The 20,756-nt window shown below is 39.5% G+C and overlaps 1 protein-coding gene across 2 annotated transcripts in view; it reads left to right on the top strand.

The window, feature by feature from the left end:
- The window catches only part of LOC122787191 (mast cell protease 1A-like), a 107,146-nt gene that overhangs the window by 51,026 nt on the left and 35,364 nt on the right, over window positions 1-20,756 (top strand). For both annotated transcript variants that reach the window (XM_044053778.1, XM_044053779.1), the window contains exon 3: window positions 7,685-7,823. In XM_044053778.1, coding sequence (XP_043909713.1) covers window positions 7,685-7,823 — 139 coding nt within the window. The remainder of the gene's footprint in view (window positions 1-7,684; window positions 7,824-20,756) is intronic.

Genomic DNA, 20,756 nt, shown 5'->3' on the forward strand with positions numbered 1-20,756 from the left:
CAGGTAAAAGCTGCACTCTCTAAAGCCAAAAACACAGCATCCATGGGACCGGACAACATCCCAGGCTGCGTTTTACATGAACTTCAGAACGAACTGGCTCCCCACTTAAGCTTCATGTTCAATAATAGCTTTGCATCAGGCTTTGTGCGCACTGAATGGCACACAGCAACAGTTATCCCACTCCACAAAGGGGGAGCCACCACTGATCCCGGGAACTATCGACCTATTAGCCTGACGAGCCTGGTCTGCAAGGCCATGGAACGTATCATCATGGAACTCATAAACAAAGACATTGGTAACCTTCAAACTCTGGGTCCCACCCAGTTCGGGTTTGTGAAAGGCAGATCATGCCTCCTGAACCTGATCGACTTCTTTGAGGCAGTCACCAAAGTCATGGATGAGGGTAAGGAGGTTCACACAGCCTATATTCACCTCACCAAGGCTTTCGACACCATCCCCCATTCTGGAATTATAGCTAAACTCACTAAACTAGGTATAAATCCTTACATCACAAGATGGGTTGCCAACTGGCTCACTGACAGAACCCACACTGTAAAAGTTGCAGACTTCAAATCTGACCTCAAAGCAGTGACAAGTGGAGTACCACAGGGTTCCGTCCTGGGACCTCTCCTGTTTGGTATCTACTTCTCTAAAGTACAGGCTAACACAGAAGGCCTCTGGCTAACAAAGTTCGCAGATGACTGCAAACTAGGAGCCATAGTCAAGTCCCCAAATGATGTGGACATCCTACAGAAGGGCCTCACTGAGAAAGTTGCCTGGTGTCAGAGTCATGGCCTCAAGCTCAATGCCAAAAAGTGCAGTGTCATCCCCTTTGGTAAAAACTCTGTACCCATGAACTACCACATAGGCAGCAATCTGCTTAACACTGAATGCATGATAAGAGGCCTTGGGATCCAGGTGGGCAGTAGTCTCTCCTTTGATAGTCACATCACCACAGTAGTCAGGAAGTCCTTCTACGTGGCACACCTCATCATAAAAGGGTTCTCATCCAGGAAAAAAGAGGTCATTGTTCCCCTCTACTCGACACTCATTAGACCCATTATAGAGTACAATGCCCCTTTTGGAATGTACCTCACAAGACATCTGCAGCAGCTGGAAAGGCCACAGAAGTACCTCACAAAGAGGATTACTGGCCTCAAACAAATACCCTACACTGACTGCCTCAAAAAACTCCAGCATTACTCCATAGCATATCGCCTACTCCGAGGTGATCTCTGCCTAACATATAAAGCTATGTCAAACCCAGAGCTGTTGGACATGCTACACCTAAAGAAATCGCAATCCCTCCGAGCTATACGCTCTAGGGACCTAAACCTTGTCACCACAATAAACAGGACATGCTGGAGGGATAGATTCCTGTCCCAGAGACTTCCTATACTCTGGAACAAGCTACCCATCTATGTCAAGCAAAGTTCTTCTTGGGCCGATAGCCTAGTACCTACCTATGAACCTATGAAGAAAGGAAGGTTTTCCTCGAATTATGGCCCCATTCTACATACCCTGCCTGTGTTGCCTCATCCTAAGACATTTTTAACACACATGTTAGTAGACTCCTATTGGTAAAAAGTTAAATAAAAATGATTCATTCAAAATGCTGGAGTTCACTGTTGCATTCAATGTTCTATCTTCCAGAAGTTCTTACAATTTTTGTTTTTAAAGACTCTTTGCTAAACGGCTTCTACTGATCATCAGTCGCATTTTCGCATTAAATGTGTAATATATGGATGTTTATCACAGTGTACCATAAACAAGTTGGGGTACTATCATCCATAAGCTGAGATTGCTTCTAGAATGAGTACTTCCTGACATGAAAATTTGTACAATATGGCATTAGCATATTCACGGTTATATACCCTATACACATCCCTTTTTTTCTAGATGTGAAATGCACTTATTTTATGTACATTCTGTGAGGCAGAATGTATTACATGACATTGATAATTTAAAAAATATATATATATATATATCTTTAACTTTATATTAAACATGTCATGTGCTTTTATATCAAACATGACCGATTCACATTTAAAACCCCATTTTAATAAATGCAGCATCTTAGTGTTTAGTACTATGATCATCTCTCAAACTATATATATATATATATATATATATATATATATATATATATATATATATATATATATATATATATATATATGTCTTCAGTGGTCCTCCATATCCAGATAATTTAATATGGATGTTCCCTCCTGACATCTGATCTCCCTTTTGGGATAGTTCTGTGACTCTTGTTGAAAGCACATCTTCTAAAACCTGTCTTTGCAGCTATTGATTTTACAAATCTCAGTCACTGTTTTTGTATAACAGTACTTGGTTGTAAGAAATGTGGTTCTTGAATGTCATCACACTTGACTTGTACAGATATGTGTGATTCCCCCTGCGCAACTTTCTGTCTTCCTCTTTATTCACATAGGATAAGGGAAGCATTTTGAGGATGTGGTTGATTTGGGACCCCATACTGATTGGTGTTCTCACTAACACTATATTGACCATGCTTCATTCTGACACCTGGCACTGCTAGTCATACTTTTCTCAGATATGCGTGTAGGCTGATGGATACCACCTCTCTATACAGTGCATACAGGGAGGATCCACAGATATCACAGTCCACACAAAAACCACAACCTTTGGTCCACAACAGTACCATAACACCAGTTCATCATACATTTCTGCGCACACACAACCAAAGCAATGGACCTGTGGTACTGCACAACTGCCTGCACATCCTACCAGAGGGCCTTGGGATAATGCAGGTTGACAGGAATTTCTGATGTGCCATACTAACATATTTACTAATTGTTTAGTACACATTTGCATATCACTTTGATAGAACATATGTCACAAAGTTAATAGTAATGTTTATTTTCTTTCTCCCTCTCTCTCATCTCTGTCACCATTCATTTTCTTTGTATTTGATTTCATGCTTGTTGTTTTATTTCTGTCCATTTATGTTTCTGTTTTCTGCAACATCTGCCATGGCTGTGCCAGGGCCAGAGCCCAAATCCCCACTCCATCTATCCCAGATTCCTCCCATCAGAAGTCTGCCTAGCTCCAGTCCTGGTCTATAAATGGTGCAATGGGAGGTGGCCAGTTTGTACTTCCTGCAGCGTCTGACAGTCATACATTGGAGGGGGCATGTTTTTGTTCACTCCTGTAGCACTGCCAGGACTACTGAGTTTTGTCATGTGGTGGGAGTTAGTGGAAGTGGTAGGGAGTTGGTTGATTGGTTGCTGGAAGCCCATAATGGGCATCTAGAGAGGATCATTGCTACCTGTCAGTGACCATCACCTCATGGAGGGCCAAATGGGGAGTGTAGTCAGAATACTCACTAACCTTCCCCTGGGTCTAGCCTGGGCAGTGTGGACAAAGGAGGGTTATACCCACCCTACCTCCCATCCTGGCATTCCCTTACCTTATGTGTTACTTCCCTCACCTGTTTGTTGTCCAATCCTTCCAATCAGGAATATATTCTCTTTTTCTATGTCTATAACTGCACTGTCAACCCTCCGTGTCAGCATTTCCTGTATCAGCTTTTAAGTGCCTTTTCTTCTTTCCATCTTTCAACTTTCCTTCTCAAAAAAGGGGTGCCTGTCCCAGAAAAAAATACCCCTCACTCCCATTCTTATCTCCCGTTTCCTTTCATATGTTCCTCTGCTTGCTGTGCCCCATTCCTGCTTTCCTATATATGCATTTGTACCTCATTTAAAGATATAAAAATAGATATAAACATTGCAGACTTGCAAAAACTCCCTCCAAAACAAAAAAAGAATCAACATCCTCTGCAGTTATGTTCCTCCAGGAAATAACTCACCTATAATAGAGGATATGTTGCAATAGGCTACAATCAACCTGCCCCAAGAAACCATCCTGCTAGGTAACCTAAACCTAGACTGGCTAGCCTGCAATGCCAACAATCCCACAAACCATATGAACTTATTTGGATTCTCACAATTAATCCAAGAACCCACCAGAGTTGACAAAAGATCCAATAAACACTCCATTCTCAATTGGACTTTAGTTAACCTCCCCAAAGAAAATTATCATGTGGGCTGCCTACCTGATATACTGAGTGACCACTGCCCCACTTTCCTCCTTCGTAGACAGGTAAACATACCCAAACCTATACTATATAAGGAGACCAGAAATGAGCACAAGGTAAATCCACAAATTCTTAACAGTATGCTCCAACAAAGTAACTGGCACCCACTACAATCCCTACCATTAGACCAGGCAGTTGAATATTTCAATAATACTTTTATGAAAGTGCTAAACATACTAGCTCCCATCAGGAAACATAGAACTAAGGTTAACTATGCCCCTTGGCTAAATAGGACAACAAAAGTACTACTAAAAGCCAGAGATAATGCCTGGAAGAACTGGAAAAAGAATAACACCAACCAAGATAAACAAATATATCAACAACTTCGGAACCAGGCCAAAAAACAAATAAAAATGGACAAACAAAACTACTTCCTAAGGATCCAAAACAAACATTCCAAAACCCCCAAAAAGTTCTGGCAGGCTATAATTTCCCTTATAAACCCGGCCAAACTACAACCCCAGCTCCCAACACCAACAATGATAATGACAGCATAGCCTCCCAGTTTAACCATCACTTCACAGACTCTATTATATCATTATCTACCCAGCTATCCAACAATAACCCCATATTCACCCCAACTATAGATCACAATAGTATACCCCCTTTACCCTCTCACCCATACCAACCTCCACAGTAAAAAAATTACTCTCAAAACTAAAACCCACCACTCTCGCAGCAGATGGCCTACCCACTACTTTCCAAAAATTAGCCACAGAATCCCTAGCCTACCCCATCTCACTTCTTATAAACCACTCCATACAGGAAGCCTACATTCCCCAACTATGGAAAGTGTCATACATAATACCCCTACACAAAGGAGGAAACTCCTATGAACTATCAAACTACTGCCCCATTGCTATCCTATCCCCCCTTTCTAAACTCCTGGAGAGATGCATTCACACCCAAGTGATGAACTTCTTAACCTCACATAACCTCCTCTCCTTCACACATCATGGCTTCCGCCCAACCATAGTACAACTACTGCTCTTCTCTCCTTTACCAACCAGGTTAACCAACTCAGAAACAACAACTTCATATCAGCCATATTCTTAGATCTATCTAAAGCATTTGACATGGTCTCACATAACCTACTTTTAGACACTCTGTCCACCATGTCCTTTGCTCCCTCCACTACTTCCTGGTTCAAAAAAATATCTCTCTGATAGAAAACAGTCAGTAAAATGGCAAGGAACACTATCACCACTACTACCAACTACTGTAGGTGTTCTACAAAAATCAATACTAGGTCCTTTACTATTTACCATTTTCACCAACAAACTACATGCCTCCACCCTGCATGCATCACTTATACAGTACGCAGATGACTCAACCCTAATGTGCTCAGCCCCAACCATAACCACTCTTCATAAACTTACCCAAGAATCCTTCTGCTCCATAGAAAAATGGATTACTGATATCCACCTTATTCTAAACCCCAAGAAGACCAAATTACTTCTTTTCACCCCCAACAAATCCAAAACCACACCTCCTTCTTTCACCATCACCTCCAACAATGGCACATCAATCTCTCCCTCCCCCCATACTAAGCTACTCGGTGTTGAAATAGATCAGGATCTTAACTTCAATGTCCACATCTCTCAAACCATTAAAAAGGTACATAAAAAATTAGGAACTTTATACAAACACAAACAGTTCCTATCAGACCAAGCACAAATCACCCTAGCCCAAACCCACCTCTTGTCTACCCTACTATATGCATCACCAATCCTAATTCACATCAGGAAAACAGACCTAGACAAACTAGAATCATGTTACAATAAGATTGCAAAATTTGCCAATAACTCCACTTTTAGAAGTCATCACTGTCTTGCCTTAAAACACCTACAATGGTTAGAACTCCCTCAGCTAATTAGGTATCACCAGCTAGTGCTCACCTTCAATATACTAAAGAATCCCCACAAAACGCCAGCCCTAAACCAACTACTAAACCAATACTCAGCAAACCGTCCTCTACGCTCATCAAATAAGACCCTACTCTGTATATCCAAAGCCAACAACACTGCAGGGAAAGCCCTCTTCTCTCATACCATCGCTAAGGAATGGAATAAGCTTCCCCAATATATATCCTCAGCAACATCTATCTCACTGTTCAAAAAATCACTCAAGCCACACCTCTTGCAGTCATGGCTCTGTCCTTGCATTACATAAATGCTTTCTTAATCTCCCCCATTTCTTCTATTCTCCTTTCTATCACTGCTCACTATGCCTAATACTCAGTACTTCAGAAGCTCCTAGAACAGGGCCTACTTTTAGCTACTTTTTGCTAGTATATTGCCTTCTGTGATGTCACTTTGATTGCATCAGACAATAAGTTTATCTCTTGTTTTCTTTTCCTTCCCAAATAACCAACATCCAGGGTCCTCTTTGTGTAATGTAAACCTGCCTGGAAAAATCTATTGTATGAAATATTTTTTGATTGTATATATAACACTGTATAAAATTGTTGTGGAGCTTTCCTCCCCGGGCCTCCGCTGTAAATGGACGTAGTTCCAGTCGGATTTTCCCGGTAAACAAATGTAAAATAAATAAATAAAATAAATAAGTTTTCTCATAGCGATATCATGTAGTACATGTATATGCACTTAAGTGTATACCTAGCTCTCCTAGCTACAACAGCAAGAATTTCACAGCTGGCATTATGAAATAGCTAGAGTTGTTTGTCAGAATACTCCAGAAACAACACAAATATTGTGGATGGATTATTAGGCTCTTTCAGGTGTTTACTTAGGCAAGTCTTAACAAAATGTAATATACAAATTGCACTTCTTGTAGCTAGGCATCATCATTTTTAAAGCTATATACTCACTACATCAAACTCATAGGCACTTTCTTTCCCAGCCCAATAACTGTTTGATTAATTGTACCTGTAATAAATAGCCACTCAGAGGAGGCATTCACCATCCGGGCAGGATCAGGGATTTTGGTCCCTATCTCCTCCCTCAGGTGGTTTGACATCCATGCATGCCACATAAATGTGACCTGCAAGTTCAGCCCACTGGTGCATGAGTGCTTCTGCCCAAGCACAAAATCTGGCACAGCTAAACTTATTGCTTAGCAGGGTTAAGCATGTATCCTGCATCTTATGCTCATAGTTTTACACCTGGCTCAAATGGACATCAGTGCTGTAGTGGGCCTCACCCTAGGATGGGCAAGTGAGAGTCAATACTCATCCCTAGCCTCTCTTGCCCTCCCACCTCAACATTTCTAAGGTCACTGGTCAGTCCTGGTTCATCTGAGTGCAGTTCGGGCTTGATCCTTCTATCCCACAAAATATGTAATCTCAATACCTTTGGTCTACTGCCTGACTGTGTGTCAGCTGATGTTGTAAGACAATATTGTCGCATGTAAGACAAACAGAAGTAGAAGCTACAGACAAGTGCATTCTGTTGTATCAGACCATATTTTACACTGTAAATGACTGAAAGGTTACTCCACATGAGGAAACATTTGAATAGGTAGGTCTAAATTTTCATTTCAAATCTCAGAGTAACAGGATATTTCCCTGTATTTTTTTTATTTCAGCATCATAACTGTTCTGCTAGGTGCTCATAATACAGAAAAATGGGAGGCATCTCATCAAACCTTTCAGATTCAACAGCATTATATACACCCAGAGTATGACATCACAATTAGTGCTGAAAATGACATCATGCTACTGAAGGTAAAACAATGTATATTTAATTCATCTCTGAGAATTATGTTTAAGTACTTTGTGTTAACTTGTATAAAATATTAACATTAGAATAAAACATGCATAGATAGATTTTTTTACTACAAGATAAGGATGAAAAGATATTTCCTGTGCCATAATCTGCTTAAATGGTGTTTGAAATTGGCAGCATTGCAGGAGTGTAGCAAATTTCCACTGACATGTAAATGTTGCATTTAGTATAGTACAATATGCAACTACGTAAGGTGAAACAAACGAGCCTCAAAGGCATTTTGCAACGACAATCCCACTGCAACACTGAACACTAAGGTTTGGAACCACAAAATACAATTGTTTCCAGATTTATTTGGATGAAACAAAATAGGATGAACTTGCATAATAGCACAAAGTGCAATAATGATATTGCTGTATGCCCCCAACCTAGCATAGTACCTAGGCAGTACACAGAGCATGCTGGCATTCAGTGAGTATATTAGAATGTACTATAATACAGTAACATACACTACAGCATAGTACAGTGCTGTGCAGTACAGTACAGTAACATACAATACAGTGAGGTACAGTAGCATACAATACAGTGTAGTGCAGTGCAATACAGTACAGTAACATACAATACAGTGTAGTACAGTTCAGTACATTACAGTGCAGTAACATACAGTACAGTGTAATACACTGAACTGTATGGTGCATTACAGTACAGTAACATACAGTACAGTGTACTACAGTACAGTGCAGTACAGTACAGTAACATAAAGTGAAGTGCAGTACAGTAGCATACAGTACAGTGTAATACAGTACAGTAACATTACAGTGCAGTAGAGTACAGTGCAGTACAATAAGATACAATACAGTGAGGTACAGTACAGTAACATACAATACAGTGTAGTGCAGTGCAATACAGTACAGTAACATACAATGCAGTATAGTACTGTTCAGTGCATTACAGTACAGTGTAATACAGTACAGTAACATACAGTACAGTGCAGTACAGTACAGTATCATACAGTGCAGTACAGTACATTAACATACAGTATAGTGTAATACAGTACAGTAACATTACAGTGCAGTACAGTACAGTAATATACAGTACCACGCAGTACAGTAATATACAATACAGTGTAGTACAGTGCAGTCCTTTACAGTACAGTAACATAAAGTACATTGTAATACAGTACAGTAACATACAGTACAGTGCAGTACAGTTCAGTAACATACAGTGACGTGCAGTACAGTATAGTAACATACAGTACAGTGCAGTATTACCATGAGGAATTTACATTTTCTATTGTCAGTATTACACACATATAGATGATTTACACAGCAAGCAAAATTCAGCTTGCAAGAACAGATAGCTGGCCATAAACATTGATAGGCATAGAATCAGATTAAAAACATTGATATAATTGGTGTAATGAATTAAAAAACACATGGAGATAGAATGAGATATAAGCACTGAATGCATCTGTTTGCTTCAGCAGATAATTTAGGAGATGAAAACATATTTAAAGGTAAGTATGAAGGAAGGTAAACAACTCAGTGGGTAAGTGGATATAAATTTCATATCTAAATATTCAAGTGATGGGATAGTGACCGTCACAACTGCAAATGGTCTCATTTATTTGAGTGGTTTAAGAGTTCACTACTGTACTTTTGCAGATAAGCAACTTTGCTTAAGTAAATTGGCAAATGGCCTGAGAGATACAAGAGGAGGACAATGAATGAACAGCGGACTTGAGTTTGTTTGCTAGAAAGAATTATTGCACCATTAACAGTAGATCTCAAGAAATAGGAATCCAGTGCCATACCTTCCAAATGTCCAGATTTTTGCCTGATAATTTTTATCTGTTCCTCATAAGATTTGTGGTTTTCTAGCAAATGAGTGAGGATTGAAGTCACTAAATAATGATATATATTTAAGTTTCACACTTCATATCCTTTAGATGCTGCGGTGGTGCAGCGGTTAACGTTGTCACTTCACAGCAAGAGGTTCCCTCGTTCGATTCACGGCTGGAGCACCTTCTGTGTGGAGTCTGCATCTCCCCCCTGCAGTCGAGTGACATTTAAAGACATGCATGAATGGGTGTGCCTTCCTTAAAGGTTGGGCATCAGGCTGGCAACTCGACATCGTAAAAATTCACTGCCAATCATTAGCGGACCGGAGTTCCGCTGTGGCAACCCGTAACCAGGAAAAGCCGAAAGACATTACTTACTTTACTTCATATCCTTTAGAAGATGCATGCTTTCACAAATCCTTTTTTCTAGCAACTCTCTAAGTTTATAAGACCAATATTTAAAATCTATCCGTATTTTTGGACCTTTCTACCCGTTACTTTAGGCCTTTTTTAAACAAGAAACATCTTTATTAAATTATCATGTATAGCATAGCCATGCATTTATATAAAGGAAAACAAACCATATTGACATAATTTTAGTTGCAAACATTATACATCACAAACCTTGTTGACATAATTGTAGTTGCAAACATTATACATCACTTGTAATCTACCCAGTCATTGTCAGTCAAACAAGCATTCAAATCCTGCCTTTTTAAAACCTCTTTCCTCCTTTGCATGCATTGTTCCCACAGTTCCCATTTTTCTATGTAAATTGTTCCTATGCTTTTCTAAAGATCTTACACGTTTCTAAAGATCTGAACTCCAATTGTTTTGCCTCTGTTACTATATTCACTACTTCTAGACAGCTGGTTTAGACTTTGATTTCCATTTTCTAGTAATTGCTTTTATTGTAACCATCATAATTAGACTAAGCAAGGACTTACTATGTCTAGACAATTGTGATTCTCTAACTTAGCTCAAAAACAGCATTTCCTTAGTTGTACCAGTTTACTCATCCAGTATTTCTTACAGAGCAGTCTGCAGGGAATGTTTATAGTCTGCCAACTCATTACGCTCCCAGAAAATATGTTGACAGTTACCTCTTTCTTTCCTCATCATACCTCCAACATTTGCTGTCTACCTGAGGAAAACTTCTTTGGAGTCTACTTGGGGTATAAAAATGCCTATGTAATCACATCCAAGCAAAGATCCTAAATCTTCTAGACTTTGTTGCATATTTGTGAGACAATCATATATACCCCATTGTTTCTTTGTGCATTGCTTATTTTTATGTTTATTTGTGCATTGGATAAATCTCTCTTTGCAATCCTTTCTAACCTCCTCTAATTGATTTTTTAATGTTTTCATGCAATATTTTGTATGCTCTACTAAACAGGTCTGTGTTCGACTATCGAAAACATAAACCCTCGAACAGCTAAATATCGTACAGAAAACATCATTATTGAACATTACAAAATATCAGTAACAGCAAAAAAAATTCATTGAATGACCATAGTTGACCAACATTGCAAACGCAACCAATCAAGAAGGGGGACTTCGCCCCCACCCCCCAGACATCATAGGGTCCTAGATGTTTTGAAGTGTATTTTAAATCTTCTTACACGCTTTTTGATCCATTGAAGGCCTGAATTAAAATCATAAGGAAAACAATTCATTTTCAGACTTTGACTTACTCTTCAGCTTTTCCTCCACCCCTTCAATAAACCCTAACAAGCCAAAACTGCACTGCATTAAATGTGGAGGAAAAAATGGATTTAGCAGAGGTCTAGAGGGCACTAGACTTCCAAACGCCAAAGACATCTAGATGGTCTGTGGTGCATTTTAGAGCTTCTTTTTCCAACATTTTGATCCAGTGTTGATGGCCTGTAAAAATCATGAGCAAGGAAATAAATACATTTTTTTCAAGGAAGAAGTAAGAGGTGTGATGTTAAAAGTTGACAAAATAATAGTTCATAAATTGAAAAGATAAATGCTTATACAAATCCATAATCATTATTTGGTAATATTGCCTACTTCCACCCCCACCCCCCTCAAAATATGTTTCGCTCTGGTCTTAGATTCCAATGCAAGTAAAAGAAAAATTGGCTTCAGTCTTGCATTTCAAGTTGGGATTGCATGCAGGAAGTATTTTTTATTTTTTTTTCTCTTCAGAAGAACTGAGGGGGTGGGTAGCTAGTTTATGGGACACACATATGGGTGAGCCAGCTACACTTCTGAGTATAAATACTACCTCAGGCCTCTCCTAAAAAAAAGACTACTAGCCTAATGGGACTAACATGGACAACAAAGGCTAAATAAATAAAAAAAATAAAAAATATATACATATATATACTTAAAACGCCACTAGAATTTTTTTTTTCTTTTGCATTAGCATGGATTTTCCATTGGATATGAAGTCTGATTAACCATGCACCAAAAAAACAAAACCCACAAATTCTAAGAAGAACAAACCAAAATTCTGAGGCAAAACTTTGCAAAATTGGGGACAGTTAAGTATGTAATTACACCTTTGTTTCTCACAAGTAGCCTCAAACATACCAATTTATTTCACAAAAAGGCACATTAGCCCTGCAATTCCAGAATCAAATTACTTTCATCCACAAACAAGCTCTGCTCAGCAATTATAGCTGCTTTGCTAATAAACACCTCATGTGACTGTGAAAGGAAAGAGTCCCTCTAAACCACTTTGTGCAAGACGTAGGGACAAAGCCGAAAAAATAAGGGACTAAAATCCAAAATCAGTGGCAGAGGTTTGCATAAACATGCATTTTCTAAAGGATATGAAGTCTGAATTTCAAAAGTCTGTCATACTTAAGAATTGGAATCATTATAGGTTTTCCAGAAAACAGCACATTTTATGATGAACAAGTCAAAAATATGAGGCGCACTTCAGGAGCATACTGTGAAGTTAAGCAAAGTTGAGAGCTACATAATTTCAGCTCTGTTTCACATTAATTGTAATCAATTTAATTTCATATAAATGCACCCTAGTAATTCTACAAATCCAGTGGTTAATGAAATGTTCAGACTGATGTCAGTCAATGGGGTGGACCGTGGGCTTTATTAACTGAGAAACAAGAGTTATACCAGCAATTATTATTCAATACTCGTGCATGGCCAGGTCTGAATGAACAGACTTCCATTAACGGTTTACTAAAATTGAAGGAAATGCAAAGATAGCTTGTTATTGTTTTTAATTTTAGCATTGTTAGTAATACTGGAATTTTTTGGGTATTTTATTAAATTGTATTCTTATATTTTTTTATAACATTTGCATAATAAAAAGTACTTTGCCTAAGCCAGAACAAAAGCTGTGTGAAATATCATCTAGGTGGAGTGGAACTGATGGCAACAGCTTCTGAATAAACTGGGTGGAGTCAATCACATTTGGACTGGACCACCAGGAAACAGTGAGATATCAGTGGCAAAATCAGGCAGAATACTGCAGTGCATTCTCCAGGGGTTAGACTCCACAATCAAAAAGATACTGCTTCCACTCCAGTCAAGCCATCCCGTGGGTACTGTGTACAATTTGGGTGACAATACAAGGAAAGGGGTATATGGATCCTGGAAGGAATCTAGATAAAAGCCTCCTGAAAGGAGTTGTTTATGCATGGGAAGGAGCGGACATGTCCAGAGACTTGAAGATCTGGTGCTCTACTCACAAAAAACATGAAGATATGAAGAAGTATGTGGGTCCAGAAGATAGATTTATTTATGAACATATTTTTTTTTATTTGTTTGTTTGTTAACTGTCTACATGGACTGGTGCAAGGAATATCTCTAACCACAACTCAGGCTACAGTGATGTAAACAACTAGAAGATTTAGGTGCAAACTGGATTACAATGAAAATGGCATTCACTACAGTTAGTACAGCAGGGGTAACAAGGTGAAAACAATATGAGATTAACAACTTCCCATAAATTATTAGTTTGTCAATTTGTGCAATAAGTCTGCAAATATACTACTGAGAATTCTAACAAAGAAGAGTAAGGAGGAGTTGATGACCACTGCTGGACATATTGGCCGAGTCTTTCTGGGAAGGATTCCTTCTCTAACTGGGTCTTTTAAGGGTGATGAGAAGGTGGCCATCTTGAACAGAAAGACAAGGAAAGAATGGTAGACTTCTACAGTTCTTCTAAACAGTAAGTATTTTATAGGTTCTTAGATGTTTAATAGGCTAACAGCCACAAGGGCCTTTTTGAGCTTAGCCATGCATCCCAAATCTCTGACAAGTTCTGGTACCCTTGATAAGTGTAAGGAGGGGCTTGGGAGGTGAAACATTTACAAGCATGGGTCTGGGAGATGAACCATTTACAGACTGCTTGTATCCATTGGAGACATAGGTGCCAAACCAGGGATGAATTTCCTGTTCTCCATCCAATTGTCCAAGTTACACTTGAATTGGGTTAGGGAGGAATTCTGCTTTATATGGATGGGGAGCCTGTTCCAGAGAAGAGGTAATCTCTGGGATACATAACTGTCTCTCCAGCAGGTCCTTTTTATATCACAGGAAGGTTTAAGACTTTAGAATGGATAATTATGGTGCTGTTTGAATTGCAGATATGGAGGAGGTCCATCACAGCAGGATCTAATAATGCCTTGTAGACCAGGCATAGATCTCCCCTCAACAGCCTGTAGGAGACAAAATACAAAGAGAGGTCCTTGAGGTGGTCTACAGAGAACATGTTACATATGTCCTGTATTCTTTTAGTGGGGAACCTCTGTAGACATTCCAGTTGTTGGATACACCTGCTTAGGTACATAGTAAAAGGGACATTGTACTGAATGATAGGTCTGATGAATGCCACAGTGTAACAATGACTTCCTTGGAACTAAGTGCCATTCCTTTGCTTATAAGTTGCACAACATAGAAGGATTTCTTCACCACTGTAGACACATGATGGTCAAAGGCTCGATTACTGCAAATGTGTGTAACCAGGAAGCCAGGGGCCGTTTAGCTTCGAATGAAGGAACGGCTGAGAGCGGGCGTGGAGGTAACAATGCTTTACCTGGAAGAAACACAGTGGAAAGAGTGAGTTTAGATGGGTTTCCGAGGATTTCATTTGAAAATGAGGGAGACAGGTGTTCTGTGGAAAGGTCGCATGTCAGCCAAGGACTTTCTGATGTTCCAGTTGGAACGGAAATTACAACTATGTTGCCAGGTACTAAACGGCAATTGAAAGATGTACTCAATGCTAAATTTGATTTTGAACTGAAAACGCCACTTGGAAATTCAAATGGCACCTATGCAAGTATGTTATTGGATTTAGACTACCTATTGTATAAATATAAAATGCTAGAGATGGACAATGCCTATTTAAATCATTGCCTGCACATTAATATAGTTCCTAAAGGACTTAGAGTTTGTAAATATCCCAATAATGTAATTGATGGTTCTGGCGTTCACCAGGAATTTATTTTGGTATTTGAAAAATGTGGATTTGACATAATGAAGGCTATTATTAAAAATAATGAACAACAAATGGAAAAATTGTATGTTGTGGTGGAACGGTTAAATAACAATATTATTAATGATTTAATGTTCACCATTGACAAAGAGAAGTTAAAATACCATGATTTATTAAAGGGAATTGAGAACAAATGTGCTGATGTTCAGGTTAGAAAAGTTAAAAAGATTTAGAGAGACTTGAATGAATATAAGGCACATACACACTATCCTAAGCCCAAAAATTGGGGAAGGGGTGATTACAATAATGACAAGGGTTGGAATAACATGGAAAGCAATGATTTTGGATGTAATGAAAACAGACACGACTCTACTGAATCCCCCCCTCTTTGTAAGTCTGAAAGGCTAATGCATAAAGACCCGGTGAACTATGGTTCAAAAAACTACCAAGGGAGGAGGTGGGGGCCACAGGCCAGGCAACAACAAGCTTGGAATTAAGTGACACTATCATTACAGAAGATTGTAAATGTTCTTATAAAGGTTTTAATATTTTTAATAATTCGAGTGTGACAGTAACTAAACCCTTTTTTGAGTTGTTCTCAAAAGGTTTTAGTTTTATTCCTAGAGTGAAGGCTGGCACTTTCAAACTGTTGATTGATATAAAACTCTTTGTTAGGAAAAAGAATTTGGAGTTGTTCATTAATGGGAATAAACGAACTACGAAAAAACTTCACAAACTAGTAAAACCAAAAAAAACAAGTAAAACTGGAGCCAAATAAAAGAAATTTAATGTAAGCGCTTTCGAAACAGACAATACTCTTCCTTCATCAGACAAACAATAAACACTTGGGTGTAGTTTTATAATGAAGCTAGGTACCAATAAATCAATTAATGCAAAGCGTGTAGTACTTAAAGTAAACAACACATTTTTAAAATAGAAACATGAGCAGTACTAATATTGTAAACACTGTTAAAAACCATTTTGAGAAAACATTGCAACAATACCATATTCAGAATGCCTTTGATTATTCCGTGGATGTGTCAAAAGAAATATTAACCTACGAAGCATCAGAGACTATCCATGTGCAACTAACAGTGGGTAAAACTGCCTTCGAGTTTATAGCCTGCTACAGACCACCCTCCCAAACCCAGGAACCCCACTCGGCCTTCCTGAGAACACTGGAAAATATGAAGGTCTCTCCAAACACCATTATATTGGGCGACTTCAACTACCCAAACATAGACTGGGAGCATTACTCTAGCTCCAACACCCTAGCCCAAAGTTTCCTAGAATTTATAAACTCAAATGCTATGGAACAACTTGTTACCACTCCCACAAGAGGGGAAAACATACTGGACCTGATCATCACCAACATGGGGACATTATGCTCCAGACCAGAAGTGTATCCCTCACTGGTAAGATCAGACCATAAACTAATCTCACTGGATATTCACATCCCAACCCCACCCCTTGCCCAGAAAACCACAGTGAAAAACTTCTCTAAAGCAAATTTCACACTCCTCAAAACCGAGGTGGAATCCTTCAAAGCCCCCGGGCCTATGCAAAATATGGCCCAGACCGCAGAATCCTTTATAAATGCATTCTATGAACACCTTCAGGAATGCATGGATCATGCGATCCCAAATAAAACCAAGACCCAATCCTCCAAAGGCAGACGTCCTATCTGGTAGACCCCAGCCATAAACAAACTATACAATAGAAGGAGGAAGCTACTAAATGATAGAGCAAAATCCCAAAAAGGGAAGGCATCACTGATCAGTATTAGCAAAAAACTACGGGCACTCATAAAATTGTCTAAGGCCAGCTTCGAGAGAAAAATTGCACAGGACACTAAGGATAATCACAAGGCTTTCTTTAGTTATGTTAGGAACCTGGGTGGTAATTCCCAGATATGCTCAGAATTAGTCCAAAATGACAAAAAATACACCGAACCCACAGACATTGCCAACATCCTAGCTGACAGGTTCAGTGCAAACTCCCCCTCCCCACCAAAAGGGCAAATATCTATCCCAGCAGAGTGCTGCCCCCCTGACATCTCAGATGCTCAGGTAAGAGCCGCCCTCTCCAAAGCAAAAAACACAGCATCAATGGGACCAGACGGTGTCCCGGGCTGCGTCCTACATGAACTCTAAGAAGAGCTAAACCCAAATATAAAACTACTGTTCAATCTCAGCCTTACTACAGGATATGTGCCCAAAGAGTGGCGTACAGTAACAGTGGTCCCTCTCCATAAAGGTGGTGCCTCAACGGATCCTGGAAACTATCACCCCATAAGCCTGACTAGCTTGGTCTACAAAGCTATGGAAAGGATCATCATGGACCTCATAAATAAAGATATTGGGGACCTACAGACACTGGATCCTACCCAGTCTGGCTTTGTTAAGGGCAGATCCTGCCTCTTAAACCTGGTTGATTTCTTTGAAACAGTCACCAAGGCCATTGAGGAGGGGAAGGTGGTCCACACAGCCTACCTGGACCTCGCAAAAGCCTTCGATACAATACCCCACTCTGGCATTATAGATAAGCTCACCAGCTTAAATATAAACCCCTATGTCACTAGATGGATTGCAAACTGGCTCAAGGACAGAACCCACATGGTTAGAATTGCTGGAGCCATGTCAGACTCCAAACCAGTTACTAGTGGTGTCCCACAAGGCTAGGTCCTGGGACCTCTCTTGTTCGGTATGTATTTCTCGGAGGTACAGGCCAACACGGAAGGACTGTGGCTGACCAAGTTCGCAGATGACTGCAAACTGGGCGCCATAATCGACTCTCCAGCCGACACAAGCATCCTCCAAAAGGGCCTCATAGAAACAGACAACTGGTGCCAGAGCCATGGCCTCAAGCTAAATGCCAAAAAATGTATAGTCATCCCCTTTGGCAAAAACAAAGTGCCCACAAATTACCACATAGGTGATAATCCATTAAGTACAGAAGAAGTAATTAGGGACCTGGGGACCCAAGTTGATAGCAATCTCTCATTTGACAACCATGTGGCAAAAGTGGTTAGAAAAACATTTTATATAGCCCACCTAATCATGAAGGGATTCACATCTAGATCAGGGGAGGTCATCGTGCCTCTTTACTCATCCCTCATCAGGCCCATAATTGAGTACAATGCCCCTTTTGGGATGTACCTTACCAGACACCTGCAGCAACTGGAAAGACCCCAAAAGTACCTCATCAAGAGGATCAAAGGGCTCAAACAGATGCCATATGCTGCCCGGTTAAAGAAACTCCAGCTCTACTCAGTGGCATACCGCCTGTTCAGAGGCAATCTGTGCCTGACGTATAAAGCCATGTCCAACCCGGAATTAATGGACATGCTGCACCTCAGAAAATCCAAATCCCATCGAGCTACGAGCTCGAGAGACTTGAACCTCAGCACTGAAATAAATAGGACATGCTGGAGGGACAGATTCATAACCCAGAGGCTCCCTTCACTCTGGAATTAAATCCCAGTCCAGGTTAGGCAGAGTCCCTCATTGACTCTCTTCAAGAGGAATCTTGATGAGTGGATGGGACATAGTAGGTTTACCCCGGGTATCACTTCTGTGTCACTGTTAGACAGAGGCACAGTACACTAACCTCGAAAAAGGACATAGCAAAATAAATTTAAAATGGGTGGCGAAAGCCAAACACATTCTGGCTAGGCTTATAAATGCCCTAGGGCAGATAGCCTAGTACAAACCTATGAACCTATGAACAATAAACAATACAATATTAAAAAGAACACTAGTTAAAAACATTATGAAAGCAAGTAAACCTAAGTCTTGCTACATAAGGCAATGCACAATCAAAAAATCATGCTCTCAAAAGATGCTAGTGTAAAAATTATCTTTTTAAGGCTAGAAATTTAAGGAAGCATTTGACTGAAACAGTTTCATTAAGACCTGGATGCAAATAAGCTGCAGTCTTAATTTGCCAAAACAGTTCTTCCATTTCAAGTTTAATTTGCCATGGCCCTCCTCTCTCGTCTAACCCCAATTGTTTTAATATAGTGAACTTGAAGCTATGGTCTGGGAATTCATTAATATGCCTAGCTAATGCATTGATCTTATCTCCCCTAAAGATAGCATTCTGATGCTCGTATATACGTTGCTTAAGCTTCCTATCGGTCTTTCCGATGTAAAAGGCTTTACAGTCTTGGCAACAGGCGGAATAAACTACTCCTTTAGTATCACATGAATATTTACCCTGGACCTTATAATATTTATCCCTAATTTTAAATTGGTAGGCAGTGTTTATGTATCTACATTGGTGACATGCTCCACATTTAAACATGCCCTTGTTTTTGTTGGCCAAAGGCTTGTTAGAATATTCTAGCAATGCCTTCAAGTTAAGCCCTCGTCTATAAGTGATTTTTGGTTTGTTGCCAAGAAGCTTGTTCAAACTACTGTCCTCAGTAATAAGCGTCCAGTTTTTGTTAAGGATTTCCCTAATAAATGAATGGTCTAAATTATAGGTACATAGAAAACTAATTGTGAAACTTTGAGTTTCAATGTTTAGAAGGTTCTGAACATCATCTCTGGTGGTTTCTTGTTCACCTAAATTGCCCATAGTTAATAAGGGTCTAAAGTGACCTAATTGCCTTTTAGTAATAACGTCGGTAGAGATACTAGAAACTAAAGTTGAGGGGTATCCTCTGTTGAAGAACATATTTTCCAACAAATGGCATTCCTCAATAAAATCAGACTCATCGGAAATCATTCTAGCTGCCCTAACCATTTGACCCTTAACCACAGCTCTTTTTTGGTGGTAGGGATGGCAGCTAGAAAAATGGAGGAATGAATTAGAGTATGTAGGCTTTCTATATATCATTCTTTTAAACCTAGCATTATCAAGATCTTTATGAATGTGGATGTCAAGGAAATTAATGATGTCACTTTGCAAATTAAAAGTGAACTCCAAAAAGTTGGTTAAAGAAGTTATTGTGGTAATAAATTCCTGCACTACCTCAGTGGGGCCTTTCCATAATACAAACATATCGTCTTGGTATCGAGTATACCAAGCGACATTGTTCTGAAAAGTGGGGTTCTGAAAAAGTAAGGTTGTCTCCCAATGCGCCATGATGCAGTTGGCGAAACTACCACCACAGGGAGACCCCATAGCGACCCCAGTCTTTTGAAGGAAAGTTTGTCCTTCAAACCACATAAAGTTGTTAGCAAGCACTACCTTGAGGAGAGTTTCTACAACAAAAATCGTGTTGTCATTCACTTTCCTTGATTGCATAAAATCCCTAATCCACTCCAACCCCAAAGTTTGGGGAATAACCGTATACAGGTCCTTTACATCTACTGTCAAAAATTGATATTCATAATGGAAAGGGATTTTACTAAGCTCCTTAAGAAAACTCCAAGAGTCTCTACATATTTGGTGTTCCTGCTCCACTAAAGGTCTAAGAATGCTGTCAACATACTTAGCACATCCATAAGTGATGGATCCACGTCCGTCGACAATGGGTCTAAACGGCGGATCAACAATCCTCTTATGGATCTTAGGTATACCAAACAGTGATGCCATCCTAGGAGCTGGCATAGTTAGAAAATTGTAAAATTCTAAATCGATGGCCTTTTCTATAAAGAGATTGTCCACTATACACTTAATTTTTTTGTAGGCCTTGTTAACTTCATT

The sequence above is a fragment of the Protopterus annectens genome, chromosome 13.part0 (genome assembly GCF_019279795.1).
Source record: "Protopterus annectens isolate FY-2018-M chromosome 13.part0, PAN1.0, whole genome shotgun sequence".
Lineage (NCBI taxonomy): Eukaryota > Metazoa > Chordata > Ceratodontiformes > Protopteridae > Protopterus > Protopterus annectens.